The sequence below is a fragment of the Rhinopithecus bieti genome, unplaced genomic scaffold (genome assembly GCF_001698545.2).
Source record: "Rhinopithecus bieti isolate Rb0 unplaced genomic scaffold, ASM169854v2 scaffold_3040, whole genome shotgun sequence".
NCBI classification, from domain to species: domain Eukaryota; kingdom Metazoa; phylum Chordata; class Mammalia; order Primates; family Cercopithecidae; genus Rhinopithecus; species Rhinopithecus bieti.
Window position 1 is genome coordinate 6,199,582 of NW_016804657.1, and position 23,029 is coordinate 6,222,610.

Consider the following 23,029-nt stretch of genomic DNA (forward strand, 5'->3'; position numbering starts at 1 on the left):
GGGGAAGCTTCTCAGCATGGATTCAGACCCAGAGAGTTCACGGTCACGGCAGTCCAGCACAGACCCGGAGGTGCTGATCTAGGGCTCAGGGGAGAGGTCCTACATAAGAAGTGAAGGCTTGAGGACAGGTGCCATCTTTGGGAGACGAGTATAAGAGAAAGCCACAGGGTCAAGTGCTGGCTGTCTCAGAAGGAAGAGCAATACACCTACCCTGGAGGCAGAGTGGAGCTATGGGAGAAGTGCGGGGAGAGAAAGGATCCTGGTGTCATGACTCCAGAGTCACAAAGGAGCGGGTGGTCATATCAAATGTTGCAGGGAGTCAAGGAGGGGTAGGACCCCCATGAGGCCTCTCATCGCAGGACTGGTAAGTCACGGGTGACCTTTTAGAGAAGAGCTGGGACAGAAGTCAAAGCACTGGGAGTTAAACCGCTGGGTAGGTGGCAAGGACATGTTACAGCAGGTGTGGCTTGCTTAATTAAGGAGTCACACAGAAGCGAGAGGGACACCCTGTGCTGCGTGACTGCCCCTGGGGCTCCCAGGGCAGCACATCCAATACCTCTAAAAAGACCCCACCCAATGCAGTCTCTTCATACGACTTACCAGCTCTAATCCAGAGAAAGACAGGAAGAAAGTCACATTTGTACCATTTTCCAAGAACTGTCTTTGTAGAGGAGAAAGACTAATTTACTACACAGTCAGAGGGAAGGTGGGGAGGTGGCGGGTCATAAAGAAAAAGGAGGTGGTTACTTGTTGAAGGGAGGTGGGTGGAGATTACCTTCTGCAGGGCCAAGAATCTGAAAAAAAAGTTGAGCCTCGGGGAAAATGTCACAGATCTCTGCTCCAAGTGAATGTCCCTCAGGCCAGTCATTAAAAACACCCTGGCTGTAACCCTGCTCTTTTCATGTAAGCCAAGAGCCAAATGGCTGTTTGTACCCACTGTCCCTCATGCCATCTGGCAACATGTCAAGCAATTCAACAACTGTGTGTCCTCCCCTGAAACCAGAGAGCTGATGTTTCTCTCCGGTAATCTCCTGTCACTTTCTGCTGCCCTCAAAGTAGGCCTGAGCTATGTATAGCTGGGCAGCTGGCATGTGATGGTGTTCACGAAGGAGGCTGGCTCAGTGAAGGGACAGCTATTTTATGGGATTCAAGCGAGTATCGGGGGCCTCTTTAGGGCTAGGATAGGTGGCCTCTGAAAGAGCCTTCAGGGACAGGGAGGCCATTGATTGTTTTTATTGGCATTTTGGGCTATCACGTTGGTCAATGCCAAGGAAAAGACCAAGAGAAGATGCTATGTAGTTTTTCCACCCCACAATTCTGAGAGGCTATATAACAACAACAATATAAAAAAAAATAGCACTTACTGGGTGTTTACTATATGCCAGCGATTGCTCCACCTGCCTTACAAGAATTATCTTATTGAATTTCTACAAAACCCTCATGAGGTAGAGGCTTGCAGATGAGGAAATAGAGGCACAGAGTGGTTAACCAACTTGCCTGGGGACACACAGTGCTTAAGCGACCCAGCTAGGATTTCAACCCTGACACCCTGTCTCCGGAGCCCAAACTTTCACCAGTTACATTTTGTTCCTATACCTGGGCCTCCGAGGGACCTGGGCCCAAATCCTGGCTTTGCAACTTACCAGCTGTGAGACTCTGGGCAAGTCACAACTTAACTGATCTTCAATTTCCTTATCTAAAACAATGAGATCCAATCTCAGAAGAGTAACATGTATACAAGGACATAGTGCAAGTTCCCTACCAACTAATTACAGGGCAAACCCCACTACACTAAGTCAGTGGTTTTAGAACCTGGGTGTACATCAGCATTCCCTGGAGGGGCAGCCAGTAAAAAGAGATTCCTGGGCCCACCCCAGAGTTTCCGATTCAGCAGGTCTGGGATGGGACACAAGAATTTGCATTTCTGCCCGGGTCCCAGGTGCTGCTGAGGCTGCCGGTCTCAGGCCCACACATTGAGAGCCGTGGCTCTATCAGTCTCTAACACAGTCTTTTATTGTGGAGCATTTTGCTACCTCCAAACTGACAGAATGAGGGAGGCTGTCCCTGAAGGCCAGTTTTGTTTTGTTTTATCTAAAAACATTATTACAATAGAATTTTTAAAGAGTGAATTTGACTGACGTGGGGCAAGGCCATGCCCTTTTCCAATTTTTCTCAACAGAATTCTGTGCCCCAGTGCCTGTGAAAATGCAGTCTGGAAGCCTAGGCTCTGACCTCCTCTGGTAGCCCCTCCCTCCAACTCTCCTTGGGAAGAAGTTCCACATGATACTCAGTGCTTTCTGGAGCCAGAGAGATCATCCCTTTTTAAACTAACCTTCAGTGAAGGTTGATACACCTCATTTTAAAAAGCTGGTGGGGTGCTTCCTCTCATGGAGAGGCCTCATAAATGTAAACTAATGATTGAATGAAGAGATCTTTGACTTATTGCTTCCACAGCGCACATTGAAAAACAGAAGAGGAACCTGTTCCTGCTTGGCTGAACTTTCTGAAATGTCTGACTAGTGTTTATTTTGATAGCATCTGCTAATGACAGCAAATGCCATGGAAAACTAACTTGAGTTTTCCCAAGAATGGCAGTTTTCAATGTGCTTTCACATATACAACGATTTCAGGAGCAGCCCATTACTAAGCACCAAGCATGTGCCCATCACTTTACACATATTACCTGTTTTGTCTTCTTAAAACCCCTACGAGGAGGGTACTGCAGCTTAGATTTTTCTTGTTTTATTTTTTGTTTTGAGACGGAGTCTCGCTCTGTTACCCAGGCCGCAGTGCAGTGGCGCGATCTCTGCTCACTGCAAGCTCCGCCTCCCAGGTTCATGCCATTCTCTTGCCTCAGCCTCTCGAGTAACTGGGACTACAGGTGCCCGCCACCACGCCCGGCTAAATTTTTGTATTTTTAGTGGAGACCGGGTTTCACTCCGTTAGCCAGGATGATCTCAATCTCCTGACCTCGTGATCCGCCCGCCTCGGCCTCCCAAAGTGCTGGGATTACAGGCGTGAGCCACCCCGCCCAGCCTGTGGCTTAGATTTTATAAAGGAAGCACTCAACCTTGTGGAGCTAAGTGACCCGCCTGTAGTCACACAGCTAGTGCAAAGACTCAATCCCAGCTGGCTCTGACTCCAAAGCCTGTGCATCTCACACTGCTAGATGCTACTGCCAATAGTCATTTAGGTGTTGCATTCACTTCTTCTGTGTCTGGAGGATGCTTCACTCCCTTCATAAATCAGAGGTGTGTGGTCTGGCTAACAGTTAGATAACCAGGGCCAGAGTAATTGTGTGTGCTGTGTAGGTAGAAGCAGGTGAGCATGTGAGGGAGTACCTGTTAGGTCTCCTGGCCACCCAGCTCACGGCAGATGGTGAGGAGAGGCCTGTCTGGCTTGGGGCACCTGGTCAGCAGGTGGGAGCTGCTGGAACTGGCACCCTGGGCACACAGAAGCGGCTCTGGCCTGCCCAGCCCATCACATTGCAAGATGCTGCACTGGCCCCTTTCCTTCACGGCTGTCCAAACAGAAACAGCTTAGCTGGATAATTCTGGCCTACCACATCCAGTTTGTAAAAAGGGAAGCCTTAGCGGCTTCCTTGAACAGGCTCAGTTCTTCATGGGGCTGGCTTTCTAGGTGGAACAAGTCATTTTGAATGCGCACTAAAGCTAAGCTGACAATTATGCAAAAATATTCTGCACCAACCTGTAAAGCTCAAACTGCCACAGAGTAGGGTTTCTGAGTAAAGAAAAATCTTGTGATTTGGAATCAGATTTTCTTACTTTTAATTTTACTGCCTTATATCATAATAGCCCTTATAACTGCAGTGGTGACTTTCATGGTATCTCATGTCTCCATTTTAAAATGTATAACTTTGGGGGCTGGGCATGGTGGCACGTGCCTGTAATTCCAGCACTTTGGGAGGCTGAGGCAGGCAGATCACCTGAGGTCAGGAGTTCGAGACCAGCGCAGCCAACATGACGAAACCCCATATCTACTAAAATACAAAAATTAGCTGGGCATGGTGGCACATGCCTGTAGTCTCAGTTACTTGCAAGGCTGAGGCAGAAGAATTGCTTGACTCTGGGAGGCAGAGGTTGCAGTGAGCCAAGATCGTGCCACTGCACTCCAGCCTGGGAGCCTGGGTGACAGAGCGAGACTCCATCTCAAAATAACTAACTAAATAAATAAATAATAAAAACTTATACCTTTGGGAGGAGGTCTACCTCAGGAATGTGATGAATACGTGTCCTGTTTGGGTTTGTGCAATACCGGGGGCTTTGGAGATAGGAGTAATGAGAGAAGGTTCCAGTGGTCTAAAAACTTCTGAATCAACAGTGTATTTTCCAGTTCATGAAACCTTTATTTCCTTATAATGCCATAGGTGGAAGGAAATATTTAACTGTAAGCAACTCAATCCATGCTTTTACAACTAGTATCTCTGTGCTTTTACCATCTCACTCCAAGGATCCCCTGTATTACCGATATGTGCCCAGCAACCCCCCACACAGAATTCAGCAGCACTCGGGCTTCACAGAGAACTGCAATTTAAAAGTGAGCACCTCCTGAGAGAGTATGGGCTCTATGGGAGGCTTCGTTCTCCAAGCCAAACCAAAATAAGCCTGACCTCATCTAATTTTTCAGAGTGGAGCAGGTGTGAATTTGGAGATTGCCATTTTTGGGCAGTGAACAGTTGGAAAAAAATACCTGAATCCCGTGTGTGTTGCTATTCCCTGCCCAGTGTTTCCATGTGGCTCCATCTGCAGATTCACTCAACTCCAGCAACTTCATTTTGCCTTCCTCTCTTGGGGTTTGGAAATGCAACCACTGGGATATTTGCCTGCACTAAATAGGTTTAGAACAAGGGTCAGCCTTATAAAGCTTGGAGGTTTCTGCCCATGTGTATATATATTTTGGGCTGAGAGTCCCATGGTTTAAAAAAAAAAATCAATTTTACCCATATTTTGGTGGGATTAAGCAAGGGTAACAAACGGGTTCCTGAATCTGGCAAATTCAACCTCTTCACATTTCTACTCAATACTTTAAAAAATTTAACTTAATTTAAAAAATAGATCAAGGAGAAGTATATTTCCAGTATAAGCAATTTATTTCTAATTCTTGACATTTTCCTTCTTCCCCTCTCCAGCCATCCATCCAACAAACATTTATTAAATTCCAAGTGCCAAGCAACAGCCCATTGGCTCACACTAGTCATTTAGGTTCAACACATAGTCTAGTTGTACAATTTAATGCAGCTCAAGTGTAAGTGAAAATCCAGAGTACAAACTAAAGACATCTGTGCCTTCGTAAGTTGGCACAGCTTACAAACATGAAGCAATCCCTTTCAGCTGCTCCTTGGCATACTGGAAGGAGCATGTCATTTTAAATCAAATAGGTTTGGGTTCAAACCCTGCTTCATGATCTAATGTTTTATAGCTTTGTGACTTTAGGCAATTTTTACTTAGCTCTCTGGCTCATTTCTCTGCCTGTAATGTAAGAATATGTTGTAAGAATTACACAAAATTACATATGTAAAGCCCCATATTGGCATGGTTTATGGTAAGTTCATAATATGTGCTTTTCCTTTCTCCTTCCCCTTCTCTTCATTCAACATTCATTGGACAAATACTGTTGAATACCTACTGAGTCAGGCACTGATTTAGGTGTTGGGGTATAGCAATGAGTAGAACAAAGTCCTTGCCTTTGTGAATGTCACATTCTATAGTGGGTGCTGTAGTTTGGATGTTTTTCCCTCCAAATCTCATGCTAAAATTTGGTCCTCAATGTTGGAGTTGAGGCCTAATGGGAGGTCTTGGGGTCATGGAAGTGAACGCCTTATGAATAGATTAATGTCCTCCATGGGTGGGGCAGTGACTGAGTGAGTTCTCACTCTATTAGTTCCTGCTAGAGTTCCCTGAGAGCTGGTTGTTAAAAACAGCCTTGCGTCTTCTCTCTCTCTCTCTCTCTCTCTCTCTCTCTTTCTCTCTCTGTCTGTCTGTCTCTCTTGCTTCCTCTTGTGCTGTGTGATATCTGCATACACCAGCTCCTCTTCACCTTCTGCCATGAGTGGAAGCAGCCTGTGGCCCTAGCCAGATACAGACACCCAATCTTCAACTTTTTCAGACATCAGAATTGTAAGCCAAATAAACCTTTTATTCTTTATAAATGACCTAGCCTCAGGTATTCTTTTATAGCAACACAAATGTACTAAAAGAAGAGGTGTCAGACAATATGCAATAGGTCAGCCAAGTACTATGTAGAAAAAGCATAGAGGAGGGTAGAGGAGGTAAAATGAATGCACGGAAAGTGTGATTTACATAGGCTGTCAGGGAGATAACTTCTTTGATAAGGTGACATTTAAACATAGACCTAAAGGAAGTGAGTTCTTATCATCAATAAAAGAGGAACATTTCCCTAGACACTGTGGCCATTCCATCTGCATCTTTGTAAGTGCTATGATTTGGATGTGGTTTGTCCCCATCAAAACTCATATTAAAATTTTATTCCCAATATGGTAGTGTTCAGCAGTAGGGTCTAGTGAGAGGTGTTTGGGTTATGTGGGTGGGCCCCTCACGAATAGATTAACGCCCTCATTCAAAGGTAAGTGAGTTTTAATGAGAACAAATTAGTTTCTGAGGAAACAGGTTGTTTAAAAGGGTCTGGCTTCCTTGGTTTCTCTGCCATCCTTTCTCTCTCATAACATGATTCCTTTCTTATAACATCTATTGCTTTCTGCTTTCTGCCATAAGTTGAAGCAGCATAAGGCCTTCACCAGATGCAGCTGCCAATCTTGAACTTTCCAGCCACTAGAATCATGAGCCAAGTAAACCTCTTTTTATAGATGATCTAGCCTCAGGTATTCTGTTATAGCAACACTAAGCAGACTTAGACAGTAAGTAAGATGAATATTTCATGAATAAATGAAAGAGGGAATATTTCTATTTAGGTGTTCACCAGACTTAGTTTCATATTACAAAATACTCACCAGTTTTCTCTGAGAAACTTTCCCATGGCTTCCATAAAACATCATAACATCTTAATAGCCCACTTCCATCTACCTTCAGTGTTCTTAGATTTGCCATTTCTTTTGGGGAAAGGGCTAATGTGCCACAGCAACCAAATAGATGCATGTCTTCTCTTTCTGAAGGTCAACTCTGAACCCTGACCTAAGGATAGTTAGAAGGCCAACTTCTAAGTTGGTCTTAAAAAGCCAGGCAATTCAACTAGAAAGATCTCAAATAGGGTAAGACTCCTCAAGTCCCAGATCATTTCTTTTTAAGGAGGTCCAAAGGATTAGTCACTGACTGTGTGAGTGATGGGTCAGTGGGAGAACCCTGGGAGGCCTGGCTGAGTCCCAAAGCAGATATGAATCCCTGCACCCCTAGAACCAACTTAATATCCCAGTAGCTCTCCAAATCAGAGCTATGCTGACAGTTCCAGCACCATTCTGAAGAGTGACTAGTCCAAAGGTCAAACAGGTAACAACATGATTCTGGTTATCTGGAAAATTTTCCTAACCCAATGGACTGTCGCAGTGCTTTGCAAACTTTAATGTGCCTACAAAGCACACAGGGATCTCATTTAAGTGTTAAGTTTGATTCTGGGATGGGGCCTGAGATTCTTCATTTTTAACAAGGTCCAAGTGATGCCATTTGGTCTGGGGTCCGCCTTTTTATTCAGATGAGGTCTCACTATGTTGCTCAAGCTGGAGTGCAGTATCTACTCACAGGCGCAATCATAACACACTGCAGACTCAAACTCCTGGCCTCAAGTAATCCTCTAGTTTCAGCCTCCCAAGTAGCTGGGCTGCTCTCAACCTTGGGGTTCACATTTTAAGCATCAAGGTTCGAGTGGCCTTCAAACTTGGCTGCATCTTAACAGCACTCAGAAAGTTTTTAAAAATTGCAGCATCTGGACATCAGCCTTTACCCAATGACCAATTAAACCAGCACCTGTGGGGATGAGACCCAGGAATCAGTATTTTTTTTAAACTCTTTATGTGGTGCTAATGTGTGGCCAAAGTTGAGAACTACTACAATCAACTAAGAACACGTACAAACGTTCAAGTGACTAGTGAAGGAAATTCACATTGATAAGCACCCCTATACTTCAAGCACTCAATTAGTCATTCTATTAATACATAGATGAATTTCTTCGGTAGTAACTGACATAACAAAAATAATAATACCTGACTCTTTCACAGCTTCTTATAATTTTGTAAGAAATTCTTATTCACCTGTTTCCATTTAATTCTCCTAATTCATGGAGGTAGGAACTAATGGTTGATTTTATAGATGATTTTACATATAGATTTCACAGATCAGTGTAATGAAGTGAATCTGTGTGACTTGCTCAGTATAGTGAGTAAATGGAAGAGAAGTTCAGGTGTTCTGCTTTCAGTTTTCCCAAGCATTGATACTTCATCTGAGATTGGATATAGAGAAATGGTGGTATACCAGCCTGGCCAACATGGTGAAACCCTGCCTCTACTAAAAATATAAAAATTAGCTGGGTGTGGTAGTGGGCACCTGTAATCCCAACAACTTAGGAGGCTGAGGCAGAATAATTGCTTGAACCCAGAAGGTGGAGGTTGCAGTGAGCTGAGATTGTACCACTGCACTCCAGCCTGCGGGGGGTGAAGGGGAAGAAGAAGAAGGAGAAGGAGAAGGAGAGGAAGAGGAGGAGGAGAAGGAGGAGGAGGAGGAGGAAGAAGAAGAAGAAGAAGGAGGAGGAGGAGGAGGAGGAGGAGGAGGAGAAGGAGAAGAAGAAGAGGAGGAGGAGGTGTTTATAAAGTACACATGAGTCTTGTCAATGATGATGCTGGCGCATTGCAAAGCCTGAAGAGGCTGCAGTCACTCTCAGCTAACATTTACTTTTTATTGATATACAGAGAGTTTAGGAGACTGAGGCCTGAAGGAAGAAGGAAGCTCAGTCTGGTAGGGGCTCTGGCAGACTGATAGCAGCAGCATCAAGAGATCCGCTAAACAGCTGCAAAACTCAGAGGCCTACATCACACAGGATTATGATTCTTGATCCTGTCATACACAATGAAACCAGCATCCCTCTCCCCTACAGGGCCTAATAGATAATTTGTGTGAGTCATCATTTAAAAATTATTGGAAAGTAACCTATGTTTCAGCATGGGAAATTGGTTTTCATTTTTAGGTAGTGGTCCTGCCATTTAATACCCAAAATAGCTTAGGAGAGATCCCCTGGACAGGCACTGTGTGGATGGCAACAGAGCATCCCAACAGACTCTACTGGTGAGCTAAAGTGAGACCTTCTTAAGCAGGAAAAGCAGAAGAACCCCACCAAGGGTACACAGGGGAGCAGCCTTAGACCTTGAACTCTAGTTGTAGCCTGCTGAAAAACTACAAGACCAACAGGTTGACCTGGTTCAACTTCCAAGAAGATGTAGCCATTTTTGTGCCAAGACTCCAGGTTTTCTGCCTGCTCAAGGGACCTATTTCACCCTAAATGAATGAACCAAGCTTTACTGTTCACAGTCCGGAAAGTGTTGCTTGTTCTTTATCCATACATTCACTGATACATTCATTTACTCATGCAAAGATTATTGAGTGTCTGTTAATAGCAATGAAAATTTGATAAATGAATTAATATTTCTATTTAGGAATTTACAATGCTTGTTTTCATGTTCTGAAACACTCTCTAGCTACCTGAAAAAAATTCCCGTAGCTTTCCTTATCCAATAAATGCATATTGGTTACAGGTTAGTCTACTCAGTTGCTATTCCCCCCTCTCCACCCTGCCACCCAAAACACAGATACATGACTAACAGCATCAATTTTAACTATGAAACATGTGAATATAAAATGAAAAGTGCCCAGAGGTCCTAGAACTGAGCTCTGAGGTCTTTGCATGTCTCTTTCCTCCTTTCCTTCTATAGACAATTTAAGTGGCCATAAAATTGTTTCTACGTAAGTGTGAAGCTCACCAGGAAAAAGCTTTTGTCCTTTTCTTGTCTTCTTTTTCAGGTTGGAATGCCGGACACCTAGCAGTGAAGTGGTATAGAGGAAAAGATAAAGGTCTTGGAGTTAGGGATAAGATCTGTGTTAAGGCAGAAGGGGAAGAAGAAGGAATCGATTCCTCATCCCAGGCTGGATGCTGGGCAGAACGGAAATGCCGCGTGTAGAGGGCTCAGGAATTCACAATGTGGAGGCCATGTTGCTCATGCCTGGCCAGCTGGGGCTCCACCTGTCATGTTGTCACGTGACCAGTGCATTCATTTAGTTGTGTTTTTGAGTTACAAGAAGTTTCTTGATCCTTGCCCAATGTGAACTTGGCTCAGTTTGCTTTTGTTTTGCTTTGCTTTGCTTTTTGCTTCCCCTATTACCAAGTTTGATTTTCATTCAGGTTGTTCTTATGAGACTTCTAATCTAGAGGGAAAAATCCAACCCATGTCTCCACGGGGGGAAAGGGTAAAGTGGAAAGGATTAGAAGGAAACTGGAAGCACCTCTCGAAGTAGGTGAGACTGAACCATGTCTGAAAATGGGGCAAAGCCTAATTTAATAAATGGTATTGATGAGGTGGTTGGACATAGCCGACACAGGCTCAGCAAAGCCTTGAGAGCAGAGGGAATGCCAAACAGGGGTACATTGAGAGAGACCTGTGACCACCGGCAAGTCACTCCTCCTCTCCAGCCCCAGAGAGGAGGAGTGAATAAGCAATAAGAGGATTGAATCAAACTGGCTGGGAATAAGCAAGATGGCAATGCATTTCCAGTCCCCACCTCCCAAGGCCTGGTTTCCTCAGTTTGTAAACTGATGGGGTTAGTTGCACTGTGTTTAGAATCCGGACAAAACAGTGAGTGCGGGCTGAAAGAAGCCGGCATTTGTTAAGTATCTTCTGTGTGCCAGAGCTATGCTCTTGCTGGGCAGCCTCATTCAATCCTCACAACAGCACTGTCATCTCCACCTTGCAAATAAGGAAGTCAGGTCTATCTGATCTGGAAGCCCGTGTTAGAGCATGCCATCTCTCAAGCACTTCAACCTCAAGGAAATGGTGATGTTGAAGGACTTTTCTCTGGCAATATTTATAGGACATGATAGGAGCAGTGGCTTGCACAGCAGTTTCAAGAAAAAACAGGAAGCAGGAAACAAAGCAGCAAGGAGAAACTGAATTTCCTGACCATCTCCTCTGTCTCTGAGTCCTGTAATGCTAATGGAAGTTGGCCACTGTGGTGTGACTAAATTAACTATCTTGGCGGAAGCTGCAAGAGACAGCATGCAAAATTTCAACTCCTTTTATAATTTATGTTGACACCCCAGTAGAAAAATGAGAAAAGGCATAGAAAAGTAATTTATGGAAGAAAAAATATATAAATGGCAAAACAATTTTATGGAAAACTTTAGCCAGAAATCAAAGAAGTGTTCATTAAAACAATAATGAAAAGATAAAGATTTTAAAACTCTAAAATTATGTCAGGATCCAAATATACGGTAATTATTTTTAAAATATGTATGATGACACAGTGGAATACTATGCTGGTATTAACATTACTATTTAATAATATAGAAATACAATATACGGATGTGAAGAAAAGCTGGAAACAAAACTGTATAAATGGTATAATTCTGAATTGAAAAATGTATACTTATGTACAGAAAAAAAAAACTGGAAAGAAATCTACCAGAACATTATCCATGTTTATTTTGGTGTGATTACTTTTATTGCCTTTTAGTTCTTTTGCACATATTCTGAAATCTAAAGGAGTATATGCTACTTTGCTGATGAAGAAAGCCAAGCAGGAATCAGAACTACCAGCTGTTTAAGTCAGGGTTACTGCTATGAAATGAGGGGTTCAGAGCAACCTAGATGACTCCCACAGTTCTTTTGAGCTCTAACATTCATTCACTCATTCAACAAGCATGTGTAAAACATCTGCATGGAACTATGGATCATACACTGACCCTTGGGCCCTCCAGAACTGGACTCTGTCCAGACTGGAAAGCGAAGTTTGAGTTTGCTGCCTCCTGGTGTCATATTACTTGCCTATTTCTTGCTAAGCTGTATAGACCTTATCTTCTCCCCCTTCTCCTCTTCCCCTTGTCAAGTCCTGTTCTCACGACAAATTCAGACTCAGGGGATGTAAGTGATTGGCAACATCTCAAAGGTCTACCTCTCCCAGAGGACCTTGACTAAGTCGGGACAAAAATCTTACCCTAAAGAAATGAGGCCCTCTTGGCCAAATTTTAGGAAAAAGCTAGCAGGTGGAAAAATACTTGAGAGCCATCAGAATATGTGCTGTTTTGCCAGTGAATTCCTACTCATTTCACAAACCAGTTCTGGCTCTTCCTCTTTCCTCTACTCTCCCCGAGAAACTTATAAGTTGCTCTGTTGTTACAGCAACCTCCCTGCACCATAGCTCTTAGTTCGCGTGTTTTCTTCCGTGTTCAGCTGTGAGCCACTCGAGGGTCTCATGTTCCCTGTATCCACAGCATCTATCCCAGCACCCCAACATAAAGTAGGTGGCAGATGCATGACTAATTGAATGGCATTTCAAGTGCCCCTCATCAGGCAGTGACCTCCTCGCTCTGTGGATGAAGCTGTTTCTGGCTCTTTTCATTGACATCCCTTAGAGACGCAGACAAAATATACATGACTGGCCACAGCGCCCTTGGAGTTTCTTACAATGGGGTGGCCCTAGTGTGAGGAGCTATGAGTTTCTAATTCCTAGAAATTCCTCAGCTGTTTCAGCCTAGGGATGGCAACTCCTCACTGGAGAGCGAAATCAACTTAATAGGTTGAGATCGATTTTTAAAGAGAAATAGAAGAGAACGGGATAAAATAGAAAAAAAAATTTTAATTCCCCAGGTAATAAGTATAGTTTCATGAAATTTTTGTTTCTGGTGTGTGTGTGTGTGTCTGTGTGTCTGTGTGTACTGGGTCATAGTCGGTTATGATAAAAAGTGTCAGAAGCCGCCTTAAGCTGCAAGGGGAAGGGAGCCGCCTCCCCTCCAGCTATTTGCCCATGGCTGAGACCACACTGCCTGATGGATGGACACTGGGAGCTGCCTCCTCTTTTCCCCCTACCCCCTAACAGCCACAGCCCTGGAAGCTGGCAGACTATTTTTCTTAGTGCAAGTGTAGGGTCTAGAGGATTAAGAGGACAAAAGAGTTGTTTTGACCATGACGAAAGTTTAAAGGCGTGTTCACTCTTTCCACTCATGGACTTCCTGGAGCCATTTTTTCCCTTGATGCTGCACCTGACAAGTATCTCAACAAAGGCCCGCCCCTTCCTCACCTTCACTAATGGAGCCCAGGCCTCCTCCTTGGTTTGGACTTTTGCATAAGCAGTGCCTCCAGGCCATGTACTTCTCGGCCATGCTGGTGGTACAGCTGGCATCATCAGACCCGGGCCCAGAGGCTGAGCAACTCTGTTTAAGGAAGACTCTTGAAATTGTCTTAAACAGTCTACCCAGAAGCCCCTTGGGCATTTTTGCACTGATTTCAGGAGTAGCGCAGTATAGGTATTACGTACTGCCTCCATCTGCAGTAGCTGTGTAACCTTGGACAACTTAGCCTCCCTGCTTCAGTTTTCCCATCTATAAAAGGGAATTGGTAACTGTACCTACTTAATAGAATTATTGTAGGGATTAAACAAGCTAACACATACCAAGTGCTTAGGACAGTCCCTGTACTTAGTAAGCATTTAATAAACATTATTATTATTTAATCATTTCTTAAGCCTGCATGATAGTTATTATTTTTCTATATTTATAGATAAGAAAATGAGGCTCTGAGAAATTACATAATTTGCCTTGTGTCCTATGCCTAGTAGAGACAAAGCCAGAACTTAAATCCGGATATCCTGACTTCAAGTTCTGTGTTCTTTTTCTCCTAATGATGCCTCACTCCAGCTTTAGCAGCCTAGGGGCATCAAATTAACTCCTGTCGTGAACTTTTCCTTATCGGTCTCTGCTGGGCTGGCACCCAACTGTGAAAAGGGCACTCTTGGATCAAAGGTGTCTGGAGGGATGGTAAGCCCAGGGGAAGTTCCTGTTCATGATTTTGCATAGTCTTTGGGGACATATATACTTGGGGGAGCTAGAGATAGATAGATAGATAGATAGATAGATAGATAGATAGATAGATAGATAGACAGATGATAGAGATTTCTTTAAAAAAAATTAGAATCAGAAATGAATGTCCTTGACTGTACTGGCCAACCAAAGGCAATCTTTTGGAGTTCTAGGCTAACTGGACAGCAATGAGCATATAGGGGAGAATCCTTATGCCTTCTATTAAGTTTTCATAACAATGTCTCTGGATAACTGAGTATGGCAGTTTGAAATGGAGATATAATGTAAGTGTTGGTTTCATGGGCTAAGCAGCAGCTAAGTTCTATGTCCTGTTCTTTTCCAGCCTGTGATTTGCTCGTTTCTATAAAACAAAGTCTTAGTAACTATCCCTGCTTTCTCTTTTCTTGCAACCCACAGAGAGAACTGAACTTCCACATTCAGCACTCAAGGTTGGAAATATAGTTTTGATGTATTTGGGATAGTTTTGCTGGATTTTATGACAGTCAATTTTTCAACTGGAAAAAATTCAAATCCACATGGGTTTTATACGATAATTCTGTTAATCAAACTGTTTCATCAACCTGAGTTCTCTGATTGCACTGGTTAATAAACTGTAATTCTCGTATATCCTTTTCACAGGTTTGCGCCTGGGCTAGGCATGGGGACTGATGAGGCATCTTGGTGCCCACTAGCATTCTTGGCACCCTCAGGCACCCTTAAAGTGTAAGCCATCTTAAGCTGTCCAGGAGGAGCTGTAGGAATAGTTCTGGGGCACTCGGAAAGGATTAGAAAATGGGCCCCAGTGCCAGGTTACAAACAGGCAGGCCGTGTAATGCGGATAAAATAAGAACTGACTTCAGCTCTGCCCTAAAGTCACACCAAGAACTTTCTGAGAAAAAAAAAAAATCACATAAATGAATAGGCCGCTCAGAAAATCTGCACACAACTACATTCTGTAATGCTGACTGACAGCAAATCACGAGAGAGGAAAGTCATTTAGTGATATTCTCCATCTGACGCCCAGAGAGAGGCAAGGTCAGGTAACTCTGGTCTCTCCAGGATCACAGGGAGATTTGAGGGAGCAGAGTGGGCACACTGAGTGAAATCCACAAGTAGTCCCTGGATTTCATTTCAGCCAACAGTTTTAACAACAGTTTCTGCGTTCTATCTGGGAAACAGTGACTGGGACAAGGGCCCTTGAAAAGTCAAGGGGGCCATAGAGACTTTACATCAGACCCATCATAGTGTAGCACGTTTGGTCCTCTTCATTTGAGGAGTTAGGACCCACCCCTCATTGTTCACACATCCCAGCTGTGCAACAAGGGCACCTGATTCACGTGAGGCCAAAATAAAGCAGACTTCAGTATATATTCTCTGCATCCTCGTTCCCATATCCCAACCCCTGGCCAAAGGCATTCCCTCAGCACCTCATTGAGGCAGCGCGGACAGCATGCCCTTTGATTACTTACCTCAAGCACGATTTCTTTCAGTTGGAACTGTTTTTGCGCGACCTTATCTGAAGACACTGGCTCGTGGTAGTAGAGGCAGAGCAAGTCGTATTTCTTTAAAACCTGCTTGAAGTTCTTCTCGGAAAGACTTACCACTCGGTCCTTCCCATCATATGTGGGGAAATTAAGCCCCTCTTCTGCCCTGCAAGAGGACAGAAAATAAACCCCCACAATAAACAAGTGAGTTCTCTTCATTTGGAAAAAGTTTTGTTTCTTGTTCCCAAATATGCCGTGTGCAGAAGAAAGGACAGAAGACTATTGGAGGCCTTGCTTAGCCAAGCAGGGAGCAGACAGGCTGATTTTGTCTCTCTTCTTTGCCCTTCCTGGGGTGGAGAAGTGACTTTTCACCTCCTTGGGTCCAGCCAGCTCTGGAATCGTGGGCTCAGGACAAAGAGCAGAGGCACACACACACACACACACACACACACGCACGCGCGAGAGTAGAAAAACAGCCAAGCTAGGGAGGCTGGGAGGCCAAGCCCCAGATACCTTACATAGCTCTGCTCAGCCTCTGTCTCATTAGGAACTCCATTTTTAGGATGCAGTTGTTTCAGGCTAAAAATAAATCATGCAATGAATAAAAAAGTTAGATACGACACTGTAGAGGGATTCGCTGATACAGTCTGTCCAAATGGTGAAGAGGGAAGAGGCAGGAGGAAAAAGACAAGAATGTGCACGCGTGAAATAAGGAGGCTAGAAAGGTCAAAGAAGAGAAAGAAACTCGAGAGGGAGATAAGGGACTAGGGTGCCAATAAGCGAATGGGGAGTTCAAACATACAGAATGACACTCATGCATTACGGAATTGTTAAATCACTCCAGGGAGGTAACTCAGCCTGTCCCCTCACGGTGGTTGCTCACCCTCTGTTCCTCACGGCAACATGAGACAAAACGGAGCCCCAAGGTAGACTTCCTCATGTTCTACTCCTGTTTTTTCTACCTTCCATCCTCTCTTCTTAAAAATCCTCTGCCAGCCACTGGGCGAGGGGTGCAGGGACACCCTGCTGAACCCAGCTGACACCAGAAGAATCTGTCCTCATTAGAATAAAATGAAACAAGGTTCACAGCTCAAATCCCTACTCAGCCTTTTAACAGCTAATGAACTTTGGAGGGTTACTTGCCCTCTCTGATTATCAGTTCCCCTCTATGTAAAGTGGGGCTGATAATAACCATAAAGTTTAAAACACATAGATGAAAAAGCATGGCACAAAACAGGTGCTCAAAAATGGTAGCTATTGTACTTACTTCTCACTGGAGCTGGTGGAACATTGGTTATATAATGGATATTTGTCTGTTTCTAATATGAATGGTTTGTGAACGCTTTCTTGTCCATTTTCTCCTTGAATCCAGTAGGCAACTGGGACAGAAGTGATCAGGGCTCATCCTACCACTGAGCTAACAGCAACTTGTCTGAGTTTGCAGCATTTCTAACTGCCAGAGCAAGAATTCAACCCTGCCTCAAAGCTGCTGCTCCTGGTTGTCTTGCCTCTGACTCTGGGTGATTCCCTTGCAAACACCCCTTTTCTTAAGTACCTTCTTGACCATCTCTTCCAGTCCAACGCTAGTCCAGTCATGTCTCTCCACTCTTCAAACGCATCTAGGGCACTCATGATTCTGACCAAGTTTCTGTTCTCCTTCAGTTATAAATCAGCTTTGAAAAGACAGAGTACTCTGTCACACACAGCTTTTGCAGGGGTTAGAAGGCAAAGAGAAGATCTGTGGCCTCTATGAGTAAGGCAAGGCTCCCCTGCAGTCAGAGGGCCTTACATTGAGAGTCAGGCTGATGAGGGGTTGTCTTGATGCTACACTTTCATGTGCAGGAAGTTGGGGCCTTGAAGAACCCATCACTAAAACCCTTGATGGCATTCCATTCTTTCTAATGGTGTAGTTTCTAAGTTTTCAAAAGATGGAGCCAAGAATATCCATTCTAAGGTGTACTTAGCTTTCCAAGTCAGTGGCAAGCATGCAAGATCTCTGCTTTCTTTAGGAAATTTAAGGGGGAAAAGATTTCTGAGTGAAACAATGTGTGTCTTGTCTTTTTGAGGTCAGCCTCCCCAAACTGTTCCCGGTTGTCTTGATCTCACTGGGTTACCTTTATTTAGAATTTGTTCCACTTTTCTTAATATGTAAGTAGGTTTAACTGTTACTGAAAAATCGGGAGATATTTAAAGTCAAAGTCCTTGAATTTCCTTCTGACTTATAATTGACAAAACTATAAGGGAAAAGAAATAATTTTTTAAAATTTAGTTTAACCATCAAATTTGGTTTACTGAGAAAAGCCTGAGCTGTGGAAAGTTCCTGCCCCTAGATCATGGACTCGATTTGGGCCAGGCAGCCCAACCCTGAGGACAGGCAGCCACTGACATATGCTGTGGTGATCATGTTTCCCCCAGGCAGCCACGGTAGATATGAGGTCTACATTCATGCCCCACTCTCAGCAAGAAGTAGGTTTTCATAGTTTGCATTTAACGTACCAGGCTTATTTTCTACCTGCCTTTCATTTTCCTATTTTTGTTTTTCCTCTGCTTTATTGATCACCAACTTTAATTCTTTTTTTTTCTTTTCTTTTTTTTTTTTTTTTTTTTTTGAGATGGAGTTTCGCTCTTGTTGCCCAGACTGGAATGCAATGGCCCTATCTCGGCTCACCACAATCTCCACCTCGCAGGTTCAAGCCATTCTCCTGCCTCAGCCTCCCGAGTATCTGGGATTACAGGCACGCGCCATCACGCCTGGCTAATTTTGTATTTTTATTAGATACGAGGTTTCTCCATGTTGGTCAGGCTGGTCTTGAACTCCCGACCTCAGGTGATCCACCTGCCTTAACCTCCCAAAGTGCTGGGATTACAGGCGTGAGGCACTGGGCCCAGCCAATTCATTTATTTTTTAAACAAAGAATGCTTCACACATTTCTGAGTCAACCTTACCTCCTGCAAATCAGCTGTTCTGTTCCAGCTTTAACTGCGGCCCAAGCCAATGTGTCATGCACTTCTAGTTTATGTGGTTGTGCTGAAATGTTCATTTTTATGTGCCATTGGTAGGTACTTTTTGTTTTGTTTTTGAACAAGAAGGGGTAGAACAAAACATACAAATCAACACAAATAAATGTTCATTGTTGTCACAATATATGGCGTAGGCCCCTTGTTTTCCTTACCATTTCCAGTCCTTCACTGTGAGTGGCGGCCACCTAGAGTCCCTTAATCTAACCTAGCTCATTTACTTTGTTTATTCTTGACAGGTGGCAGAATGATGTTCTCTCAGACAATTTTATCTACAAAGAGAAACGTATGTCTTTTCTCACGCCTCCCTTCGAAGGTCTGCAGGTCTCTATCTGGGCGCCTCCGAGGCGGCTTAGCGAGAAAGAACCGCCCCCAGAAAGGCAGGAGACCTGGTTCCGCCCGCCTGTGTGATTAGGTTAGGAGCCCTCAGGCTGGGGCCCCAGCACTCGCAATTTGTGAAAGAGGGTTAGAGTCACCAAGCTCCTACGGCCCCCTTTCTGGCTCTAAGATGTTAAAATCTGTTACAAGATTTTCTTTTACCAGGATGGGCCTCAGCCCAACACACAGGTGTGATGAAGTTTGATGAATGTTAGCTGCGGAGGAGGGTTTTGATGGGCGTGACTCCGGAAGAGTCCAAGCTTGCCTCTTCTCCAAGGCAAAGATCGCCTACACAGTCGCTGCTGCCAAAGCCCCTTCGTTGGCTAAAATACTCCACCCAGTGGACAAAACAGAAAATGGCCTATTTCTTTGCTCCCCTTCCTGGAGGGAAGCACAGCCTGGTAGAAAGAATGCAGAAATACTCAGGTCTAGAGCCCTGTGCTCCATGAGCCTCCGGCATCCTCTGGCCATATCTACACAAGTCTGTTAGCAACTCCAAGGCCCTCCTTTTCTCTCGACTTTATCTGGTGGTCCCTGGAGACTTCCTGCCTCCTCTGCACCAGGAAACTCCTCAACAGAAACAAGCAGAAAGAGATCAATGTTATCCTGAAAAGGAGCCCCAAAGCTCCACCAATATGAGTCCGGGTTTTGACAAATGTCACTTCCTTAAGGAGGCCCTCAGTGTAGGCCAGGAGCTGACACTGAGTCCCCTTACACACTGTACTTCTCCTTGGAAACGCTCCTCTCACGGGAGAGCCTTCTCCCTCTCCCGGCTGAACCTCGTTGCTGCAGGGGCAGCATCTGTTCACAGCATCCTCATAGCAAGTAGTAGTTCTCATTAAATGCTTAGTAAATAAATCTGTAGGATTACTTTGTGGCCGGGCCCGGTGGCTCACACCTGTAATCCCAGCACTTTAAGAGGCTGAGGCGGGAGGATCACCTGAGGTCAGGAGTTTGAGACCAGCCTGGCCAACATAGCAAAACCCCATCTCTACTAAAATACAAAAGGACAGGCATGATGGCACCTGCCTGTAATCCCAGCTACTCGGGAGGTTGAGGTGGGAGAATCGCTTGAGCCCAGGAAGCAGAGACTGCAGTGTGCCGAGATTGCACCACTGCACTCCAGCCTGGGCGACCTAGCGAGACTCCGTCTCAAAAAAAAAAAAAAAAAAAAAAAAAAAAAAAAGCCAGGTATTTTAACAGCAGAAACAAGAGAAAGAGAGAGAGAGAGAAGGAAGGAAGGAGAAGGGAAGGAAGGAAGGAGGTAAAACATTTAATTCAGTAGACAAGAACAGATAAATGGAAAGTTTAGGGCTACTTTGTCTTGGAACTAGGGGGGAAATACAGGGTTCTCAGGGGTAGCAGTAAAATAACAGAAAAAAAAAAAAACCGAATATGGAGATCATATCAAAGGGTCCAAATGGAGGGTGTGGTAGACGGAAGAGTGCTCCCCATCCCCCCAACCCCCCACAGGATGTCCAGTATAATCCTCAGAACCTCTGTGTGTGTGTGTGTGTGTGTGTGTGTGTGTGTGTGTGTGTGTGTGTGTCTGTGTGTTGCCTAATATGACCAAGGAGTCTTTGAAGATGTGATTAAGTTCCGGATTAGCCTGGATTGTCCTGGTGGATGCTTGTGAAACAGAGGCAAGAGGGTCAGAGTGAGAGAAGGAGATGGATGATGGAAGTAGAGGCTGGAATGACACAGGCCAGCAGCCAAAGCATGTAGGCAGCCTCTATCTGAGAGATAGAAAAGGCCAGGAGAGGATTTTCCCTGAAAGCCTCCAAGAGGAATGCAGCCCCGCAGCCCATTTTAGACTTTTAACCTCCATAACTGTAAGACAATACATTTGTGTTGTTTTAACCACTAAGTCTCTGGTAATTTGTTACAGCAGCAATAGGGAACTGAGGGTGACAGTGAAAACCGACTCCTAAAATGACAAAAAGCTGCCTGTCCTATAGCCTCAGCTTTTTTACCTGCAAAGTAACCTGTACCTTTACCTAGCCCCATTGCCTGTACCAGACAGATGTGAAAACAACTCAGCACAGCACAGTTGATAGGGTCGTTTACATTTATGGCTCCTTTGATCCTCACTCCATGAGGGAACTGGGACTTCTGTTTCTTGGGGCAAGTCACTAACACCTCTCAAGGCCTCTAAAATAATCTAGATCCACATTCTCCTACCTTTTTGACCTTTCCTTTTTATGGTAATATACCATCTCTCAATATCTCTCCTTAGGAGTTTTTTAAAGTTGCCATTTTTGTGTAATATATTTAAAAAGAAATGATTTTCAAATATATCTAGGTTGACATATTATTGCAGACTCTGTTATAAAATTCATTTTAATATCTTTCTTAATAATCATTATATACAGAATGAAGATAGATTATAATTTGTCAGTTTATAAATGATTCATTGTTTAATTAAAATAGACAACAGAAAGGTTGATTTGTTAGCAAATGTTTAAATGGCGTGTTGGTTTAGGAAACAATGTATATGAGAAATAAAGATTGAACTTTTTCCTTTTTTTAATTTGTTTAATTGAGATATAATTGATATACAAGAAATTGCACATATTTAAAGTGTGACATTTGATACATTTTGGCATATGCATACACACATGAAACTATCACCACAATCAAGATATTGAATATATCCACTGCCTACAAGTTTCTTGAGCCCTTTTATAATCCATCCTTCTTCCCTCCTCCTCCCCCTAGTCCTTAGGCAACCTCTAATCTTTTTTGCCACTATAGATTAGTTTTTATTTTCTATAATTTTATGTAAATGGAATAATACATTACCTATTCTCTTTTTTTTCTTTGATGTGGCTTCTTTCACTCAGCCTACCTGTTTTGAGATTCAGTAACGTTGCATATATGAATTGTCATTCATTTGTATCACTAACTAGAATTATATTGTATCAACATATACAATTTGTTTATTCTTTCCCCATTAATGGAAATTTGTGTCATTTTTACACATAAAGCTACTATGACAATTAAAATCTGTGATTCAATCTAGTTAATATAGTATGAATAAGTATGAATCAAAGTAAGGGTGTTTTGGCATATTCCATTTTTCTGTATTATACTATTTCTTGAAAAGACTCCAATTCTACTCAGTTGCCTTAATATGTTTGTTAAAAATTGGTCATCCAGCCAGATGTGGTAGCTCACGCCTGTAATCTTAGCACTTTGGGAGGCTGAGGTGGTTGGATCACTCGAGGTCAGGAGTTCATGACCAGCCTGGCCGACATGGTGAAACCCCATCTCTACTAAAAATACAAAAATTAGCTGGGTATGGTGGTGGGTACCTATAATCTCAGCTACTCCGGAGGCTGAGGCAGAAGAAACGCTTGAACTCGGGAGGCGGAGGTTGCAGTGAGCCGAGATGGCACCACTACACTCTAGCCTAGGGGAAAAGGGAAATTCGGTCTCCAAAAAAAAAAAAAAAAAAAGTGGTCATCCATACATATGTTAGTCTATTTCTGGGCTCTCTGTTTTGTTCCTTTTATTTATCTTTTTAAAATGTCAGTGCTGTGTATTAGTTTTGATTACTGTAGCTCTGAAAGTCTTGAAAACAGGTACTGTTAGCTGTCCAACTTTCTTCTTCTTTTTCAAGTTATTTTGGTTATTCTAGGTCCCCTACATTTCCATATGAACTTTAGAATTGGTTCAACAAGTTCTAAAACAAAAATCTGTTGGGATTTTTATTGGGGAGAATTCATATCTTTGCAACACTGAGTCTTCTGAAACATTCACAAGATAATCTCTCTATAAACTTAAGTCTTTAATTTCTTTTGGAAATGTCTTATAGTTTTCGCTATTTAGGTACTAGATCTTTCATCAGGTTTGATCTTTAAGTATTTCATATTTTGGTGCTTTAAAAAAAGATAAAGTTTTGTATTTTTTATTTCAATTTGTTTGTTGATAGTAAATATAAATAAAATTGATTTTTTGTGTGTTGGTGTTGTATCCTGTAAACTGACTAAATTTATTAGTTCTAGAAGCTATTTTGTAGATCCCATTAGATCTTCTTCATAGATGTTGTTTTGTCTGCAGATAAAGACCTATTTATTTCTTCGGTTGAAATTTGGATGCCT

The 23,029-nt window shown here is 43.3% G+C and overlaps 1 protein-coding gene across 1 annotated transcript in view; it reads right to left on the bottom strand.

Annotated features, from left to right (window-relative positions):
- CASQ2 (calsequestrin 2) overlaps positions 1–16,017 on the bottom strand; it is a 69,227-nt gene extending 53,210 nt beyond the window's left edge. Inside the window, exon 1 of the mRNA XM_017869798.1 lies at positions 15,516–16,017. Coding sequence (XP_017725287.1) covers positions 15,516–15,749 — 234 coding nt within the window. The 5' untranslated portion in view covers positions 15,750–16,017. The remainder of the gene's footprint in view (positions 1–15,515) is intronic.
- Between the last annotated feature and the right edge of the window lie 7,012 nt (positions 16,018–23,029).